This window comes from Pundamilia nyererei, unplaced genomic scaffold (genome assembly GCF_000239375.1).
Source record: "Pundamilia nyererei isolate P.nyererei 1_Seehausen unplaced genomic scaffold, PunNye1.0 scaffold00026, whole genome shotgun sequence".
Lineage (NCBI taxonomy): Eukaryota > Metazoa > Chordata > Actinopteri > Cichliformes > Cichlidae > Pundamilia > Pundamilia nyererei.
Genome location: NW_005187427.1, coordinates 4260110 through 4268364, shown reverse-complemented (window position 1 = coordinate 4268364; position 8255 = coordinate 4260110). Strand labels below are relative to the sequence as shown.

At 40.6% G+C, this 8255-nt stretch overlaps 1 protein-coding gene across 5 annotated transcripts in view; it reads right to left on the bottom strand.

Moving 5' to 3' along the window:
• Window positions 1–8255, bottom strand: part of LOC102213353 (transcription factor COE1-like) — an 86028-nt gene that overhangs the window by 14673 nt on the left and 63100 nt on the right. For all 5 annotated transcript variants that reach the window (XM_005727853.2, XM_005727855.2, XM_005727856.2 and 2 more), the window contains exon 11: window positions 455–543. In XM_005727853.2, the coding sequence (XP_005727910.1) occupies window positions 455–543 (89 nt within the window). The remainder of the gene's footprint in view (window positions 1–454; window positions 544–8255) is intronic.

The window sequence follows — 8255 nt, the reverse complement described above, 5'->3', positions numbered from 1 at the left end:
TCCTGCATGTACAGAGCAAGATGACAGAGTTTGGTATCAAAGCGGAGCTCATCGTTTGGTGCTAATTGTTTACATCTGCTGAACCTTTAAACACGCTGCTTGATCTCCAGCTGATAAACAAATAATCAGATATGACTCTCTGATCTGGAAGAGATTCAAGCACTCACCCTGTAAATGTGGAGCTAAGAAACTGACACACAAAGGGTTCACAAAGAGGTAAAAGAACAGCCCACAGGAGATTTAAAAACACATATTCTCGTCAGAAATATAAAAAACAAGCATATACAAAGCAAATAAAATATAAGCACAAAGTTCTTTCATTCACATCTTTGTAAAGCTACAGTTTCTGTCCTTTTTGAAATATCCCTAAACAAAAGATAAGTTCTTGTTTTATTCTAAGTCCAACAAGCTGTGGTACAAATGGGCAAGTTGTGAATGTGAACTGTTTCGGTACCTTTGGCAGCCTCTCAGGGTCACCAGGGTGCCGAGGAATGACCTTCTGTAGCCTCTGGAAGCCGTAGTCGATGGTAGGTTCGTTTAACGCTGGAGAGGACAAAGAGAAACAGAAACAGAGGGAATAAGTAATATGGAAATTTCCTGAGAACAACTGGAAACACTCCATCTCCAGTGTTGACATCATGCTGCACTTGTGGGTGTAGCTGGAAAGTTTTCTGACATAAACCCATAACTCAATAACTGGGAGTTTAAATCTTTCAACTTTGCACCTGCATTGAGTGTTTATTCAGCCAATCAGTGGCTACAGAAACAAGCTGTGGACACAACTCTAAATCACTACCTGTTAAATTCATGCTGCAAGCTTGTCAGCACAAAGTGCCACTTTACACATTATATTTGTGTCCATCTAAATCCATCTTTCAGACTAGACCTCCACCAACTCCTGCTGGATATTACAGGCTCACTCTAATATGTCCATCACTTAGCTGCTAACAGGACGGGAATGCACTTTATGGCTCTTTATTACCTTCAAATTTCACGACTGGATCTTACCACTACTGTACGGAGGAGGAGGATGCTTTTTTTCAGATTTCAGGTTTTTTTTTGGTGCAGGAGTCTCTTTGGAACTGATTCAACCAAGCGACAGCCAACGACCTCCATCAACCCTCACCAACAAGTCAGGGAAAACAGATTTTTATCCCTAGCTACTGGAGGCTGAAAGGGGTGCCCCAACTAGTCTTTAGGCCTTAGACTTGGTTTGCTAAAAATAAAATACTCATCTGGTAAAGGCAGACCTAATTCATTTTAGCCCTCAGATAGATATTGTGGGTCTCTGTAGCTACTTGCTTCTGTATATGTTCCTGAAGGGAGTCTCAGAGACAGGTAGTATTTATCTATTTTACTCTAAATTATGTGATAGACATGCAAGTCATGTAACTCATATCTTAATATAAAAATACAGATTGCATCCTTTAAAAAGCACTTTACCACAATCCCAAAGGCTTCCTGTCACAACAACAACAACAACATTGTAGCTTCTTTACCACATTTTTTTATAGGCTACACATGTATGATAAGATTTTCCATCAGCCTTTCACTTCTTGTTCCACCATCTGCTGTTTCTAGAAATGTCAGCTTTGCTTTTTTCCATGTGCTTTTAACCACTTTTACGGTCTGAAGCAATTTTGCTGATTTGCAGCAAAATCCCACTGGTGTCATATATTGTAAAATGTACAACTAGGGACTGGTCATGAACCTTGAGAGATAAAAACAGAGCTCACTCTCACCTCTTGCTTTAAGTCATCAGGAAGATGACTTTCCTACAAGATTTACATTTAGCAGAATATGTCTGTGTGTCTTGGGGGCAAAGTCAGACAATAAACTCATATTTGTGTAAATTAATGGTGATTTACGATAAACCAAAAATTCAAAGGCCTTCCCATTCATCGCCTCAACCTCCTAGTAGTTCAGCGGATAAATGATAAGTCAAAAGATGCTATCCTTTTCTCAAAAACAACAAGTTAGAGTAGCACCTTTAATGCTCTTGTTGCCGGTGCTCAGCCTGAGCGCGCATAAACAGACAGAATCACAACATCTGTGGCAATCAGCACGGGGAGATCTCACTAGAGAGGAGAGAGGATGACATCTCATTTTGTGACATTTTCTTCCCAAGGAACATGCTGGTATCAAGAAGCGTTTTTTGGGGGGGTTTTCTGGCAAAACTGGGTTGGAAAATAATGAACCTGCTCAGCATGAGCCAACAGAAGCCTGGAAGTTAGAGATGAGGGCTTGTGACTGAAAGGTCGGCAGTTCAAAATCGGGCTGGGAAACTGTAACTGAGAAAAATACATCTCTCAGCAACTACTGTGGATATTCTCCCGAAGCAGAACGCTGTTAAATGTTGAATGCTTGACTTCAGATTTTAAATTTATAAAACTTGAAGAAAGCCTAGCTGTTAAGAAAACGTGATGAATTAAAGCTGAATTGTGTTTCTTCAGATGCATGTAAGAGAACAAAAACAGGCCAAACAGACCTGTTTCTTTTATGCCTTTATTCTACACTCTGGGCATCACATGGGACTATAACGTCACTGAGTAGCAACATCAAATTCAAGTTTAAGATCACCGGTCACTTTATCAGACACACTAATATCAGGTATGACTCCCTTGTGTCTTCTGAACTGCTTTAAGTCTTCACGGCACATATTTAACAAGGTGCTGGAAACATTTCTGAGAGATTTTGGTCCATATTGACATGACAGCATCAAACAGTTGCTGCAGTTTCATCCATGATTTCAATCTCCCTGTTCCATCACATCCCAAAGGTGTTTTACTGGATTGAAATCTGTTGACCGTGAATGCCATTTGAGTACAGTCAACTTATTATTATATTCAAGAAAGTAGTTTGAGATGTTTTGAACTTTGCAACATGGCATGCTATTGTGCAAAGAAAAAGCCATCTGAAGATGGGTACACTGTGGTCATAAAGGGATGGACATGAGGCTGTGACAATGCTCAGTTGTAATAGTGTCCCCTAAGCCTTTACATTACCACAGCTGCCATGAACAGCTAAACTTCAGCAGGTCGTCTTGACCACATCTACAATTCTTAAGGCATTAAGGTGCTTCCATGTGTTTGGCTGATCAGATATTTACTTTAATGAGCAATTGAACATATGTCCCTGATGGCAGTGAGTATATTTCTGCACCACTATTTGAGACATCTACAGTTGCCTTGCATAGTTTTAGCTTTATTTATTAAGGTTTTACCTCTGCAGAGCTACATAAATATAATCTACAATAAATACATACATACCTTAAAACATAAGCATTAACTCTGGGGAGGCGGCCCAGTCTAACTGATATTACACTGCCATTATTAATGGTAGCAGACCTGATAGAGTGCAGGCGGTTAATGCAAATATGTGCAGAGATGGATAAACCTGGTGCAGTCGCTAATGGTGTCAAAAGCACTTGTATGATAATAACACTGCAGGTGTATAATCTAAAGGGTTTTAAAGAGCGTTTAGTGTTCACTTTAATGTCCCAATTACAGCCCTCTGCAGTCTTTACACAATCAATATGTCACTCAAGTAGAGACATGAAAGCTCTGTCAGTCAGGATGACGGCTTTAAAGGATTTTTTGTGTTTATTTATATGTGCTGAACATGTGTCTTCACCCCATTTTTCGACCCATGTATGCTTAAGTTGAGTTAAAGAATAAGTGTAGAAAAAAAGACAAAGACAAATGGACACATGAATGGATGCACAGTAGGTGTGGGCTGCAGAGGGTGTGTCTGCATGTGTGTGATGTCCAAGTGTGCAGCTGCAGTGATATCGGGTACTTTCCACATCCAGCACTATTAAATTAGTTGCAGCTGAATATCTTGTGTTGTTTTCTAGTTTCTGTGTGTGTGTGTGTGTGTTTTAGATATATGTCTGTTTTATTATCACATCACACCCAAGTTTCTGGTTTCTGTTATGTCCTGAACCGCAATTTGTTAGCAAGATAACTTCATAAATTGCAGAGCTATAAAAACACCAGATGTTAAACTGTCATGGACAGTACTTCTCCCTGTTCCAAGGAAAGTTTTTGGACAAATTATGATTTTTAAGATCCACATATGATAATTATGTGAACATGATGGAGTGGTCTGGAAGGAAGTAGGTCAAGGAGGAGCAGAAGAGCGAGAAGAAATGAAAGCAGAAAAGAATAGAATCAGGTGAGAGGTGGCGAAAGGAGTGAAGAGAGCTTGTGTTCAAGCAATAAAAACAGACAAAGCCGAAAACTAAACTTAGTCATAGTTGAGAAAAACAAAAATTAGAAAAACAGCTGCCTAACAGTCAGCGGGATATCAACTGCCAAAATTAACTGCCAGTGTCAGATCCACGCTCCCTGTACATCTCTAGAGACGATGCCAACTGTAATATCACACACACACATGCACACACACACACACACACACATTCATGTACAAATATACAAAAGCATGACTTTGAGCGGTTTCAGTACCTTAGGCCTCAAGTATCTCCAACTGACTCTTTATTAATAGAACTAAATGTTTTTTTAAAGTGGGAATGTTTGCGTATTTATGGATTCATGTATCTCTGTAGTTACATGTACAGTTTGTGTGAATTTTGAAGCAAAAAGTTCAGGTTTCCCAAAAGATTTAGCAGTTTCTTAATGCACAGAAGCAACAACATCACCCAACAGAACTCACTCCAGTGGTTACACATCAGCTATAAAAGGCATTAGTAGTATCAGATTAGGTTCACTTACCATAGAAATGCTGACAACTACAATCAGTTGGGGGGTCTCCAGATGCCAGTTTTGACATAAGGACATAGAGTACAGTGGTGTGAAAAAGTATTTGCCTCCTTCATGGCTTCTTAGTTTTTTGCATATTTTTCACACTTACTGGGTAACTGGGTAAATGCAAAATTAAGTTTTTAAATGATGATTTCACTTATTAAGGGAAAAAAGTTATCCAAGCTTACCTGTCCCTGTGTGAAAACATAACTGCCCCTTAAGGCTATTAATTGGTTGTGCCAACCTTAGCAGCAAGAACTGCAATCAAGTGTTTGCAAAAACTGGCAATGAGTGTTTCAAGTTGCTGTGGAGGGGTTTTGGCCCGTTCTTCTTAACAGAATTGTTTTAATTCATCCACACTCAAAGATATCCGAGTAGGAATGACCTGTTTAAGGTCAGACCACAGCACTAGATTTAAGTCCAGGCTTTGACTAAGCCACTGCAGAACCTTTATTTAGTTTTTTGAGGTGTTCAGAGGCGGACTTTCTGGTGGGTATCAGATTATTGTCCTGCTGTGTAATGTAAGTGTGTTTCAGTTTAAGGGCAAGAACTGATGGCCAGACATTCACCTTCAGGGTTTTTTGGTAGAGCAGAATTCATGGTTCCATCTTTTATGGCAAGTCTTCTACACCCTGAAGCAAGTGAGACCTGCAGGTCTTTAGATGTTTTTTTTAGGTTCTTTTGTGACCTCCTGGATAAGTTGTTGATGCGCTCTTGGAGTAACTTCGGCAGGCCGGCCACTCCTGGGAAGTTTCATCGTTCCAAGTTTTCTCCATTTGTGGATAATGGCTCTGACTGGAGTCCCAAAGACTTAGAACTCGCTAGTAACCCTTTCCAGACTAATACATGCCACTGACTTTGTTTCTCAGTTGTTTCTTTACATTGTTGCATGATGTGTTGGTCTTTGAGAGGAGATCACCTTTCGGCGCTTTTCCCTTTCTGCTTGGTTTATTATTTGTTTAATGTTCAAATTTGTCAACAATATCTGAAAATGTGATAAATATGCAAAAAGGAATCAGGAAGGGGGCAAATACATTTCATAGCACCGTGTTAATCCAATGATATGAGTTGTGTCAATGATGAGTATAAAAAAAGATAAACAGCTTCAAGACGGTGGACGATTTGGTGACACTGAAGCTTGAACCTGTTTCATCTCGACAAATCCTGCCACCCTTCTGCCTGTGAAATCATCACTGCATGACTCCCTCCTCTCCCCTCCTCCTACTCTCTTCCGCTTCACCTCCTTCCTTTTTTCTTAACTACACCTTCTGCCACTTTTATCCGTCCATCCATTCTTCCACCGCCCCTCCATCCTCCAGCCTAGTTCTTCCTCCAGAGTCCAGAGCTGCCATCAGATCAATACTCATTGAAGTTTCATGAGGACAGGCCATCCACTCCTGTTTCACAATAAAATGTGAACAGAGGAGGGAGACAGAAGAGAAGACGTGGGGGTGGTGTATGTCTAGGATTTCTCATGTGCATTTATTGTAAAATGGCGATGTTTTTCTAGTTATCTTTGGGTGGTGTTGAAACAAAAGAATGTGCAGAAAGAGGAAAAACAATGGGGTAAAGAGCAGGAGGGGAGGGAAGCGAGTGAAATTGGGTGGGTGAAAGGACAGAGGGGACTGATGTAAAAGGAGAAAAAGAAGAAGAAAAGGAGGAGGAGAAGAGGAGGTGTGGTGATATTGATTCTCTGGCCAGCCAGCAGTTCAATACCACTGAATTATTGCTTCATTCTTCTCCTTATGAGATGAGATCTCTTTCTCCCGAGCTCGTCTTCTCTCTGTGACTTTCCGTGTGTTTGTATATGTGTCTATGTACGATGAGTGTATCTGCATGTGTGTATCAGTATATGTGATCCACTTATGAGCGGATCGATACTTTACAATCTGGTTTTAAAAATCCACCTTTCTTCCTATGCACCCCCCCTCCTTTTTATGCATCTCCAGCTTTCTGTTTTTAATCTCTCTATTTCTCACTTCTCCCGTCTCCAAGCGAGGTTGTTTGGAAAAGTGAAGAAAAAAAGTGTAAAATTGTCACCATTTTTCAAATTTCTCTAAAAGTTTCTGAGCTTTCTGAGTTTTTTTTTCTTCAGCTGTTGATAATAAATCAGCTCTTTATACGAGTGTGTGTCCACACATGCGTTCATAATGCCAGCATTTATTGATTGTCACTTTGTACCTTTGTGTGTTTATAGTTTATGGTGTGTGATGTCGAGAATGTTAATTTTTCCCATCGGGCAGATGAGGCAGCCATACGGCACCATGTGTGCATGTAGGGTGTGTGTGTGTGTGTTTGTATGTGTGTGCGTGTGTTTGTATGTGTGTGCGTGTGTTTGTATGTGTGTGCGTGTGTGTGTGTGTGTGTTTGTATGTGTGTGCGTGTGTTTGTATGTGTGTGTGTGTGTGTGTGTATACATATGTGGTAGACCATCTGTTTACCAGACTAGTCACCATCTTTCCCTCATATCACTCTGATTTACAATTACTTTAAACTCCTGCCCCTGTTTGAAAGTGTGTGTGGTAAGTTGTGTAAGACATGACCCCATGTAAGTGTGGCTTTGCGTGCGTTTTTACGTGTGGTGTGTGTGCGCGTTTTTTTGCACGTGTGCTCGTGAGTATGTTTAATTGCGCAGCCCTTACACCCAGAGGCAACCACAGCTTAAGCGCTGAAAAACCACCACAGCCAATCAGCTTTCACCACCCTGACCTTTCACCAGTGACTTCTAGCAAGGAGTCAACCTCGAGGCGGGATCAGGCAACCGCACTAACGGATCGCGTTTCCTGAGTCACATGTTGAAGCCATTAGCCAATCGCAAGGTCACGAGTGGGTCATCTGCGCCCAATCGGAGCAGCAGTTAGATGCCAGACGGACCAATTACCAGCCGGCTAGCCTCAGGGTCACAAAGATGTTGCGTCTGAAGAACACTGAAGCAAGCTGGAGGTCTTTTACAAAGGAACTACCTTTAAAAGAAACTCACATCGCCTGACATTTTACTCCTCAAAATTTTGTACAGCCATCATCTAACAAAATCCTGATTGTGGGTCTGCCATTTAAGCTTATAATTGCTGCTTTTTTTTGTGGTGATAGCTGCGATTTCTGGAAAACGTCCAACACAGAAGCCCATTTTTCTTAAATTGTACAATCCCGACTGGTTTAAAGCAGTGAAGTGCTTGCATTTGTCCTTCCTTTTTCAGTTACTTCCCTAATACTGTTCTTCCTCTATGACTTTTTGTTGGGCATTATCATGGAATACACATCGAGCTTAATTTAATCAAATAAAGCACGCAAAGCTAAAATGCAGACTTCATCACTTTCTTCTCACCTCTTGAGCAGGAAATATTAGAGATTTTATGTACTTGTCCCCAAGAGTAAAACTCACATTTATTCATTGTAAGTTTTTTTTCCATCTTCATTGATCATGTTTAAATCCACTTGTAATGTTGGCGTCATTAAATGTCTCAAGACTCCAAGAATTTCTATGGCAGCTAC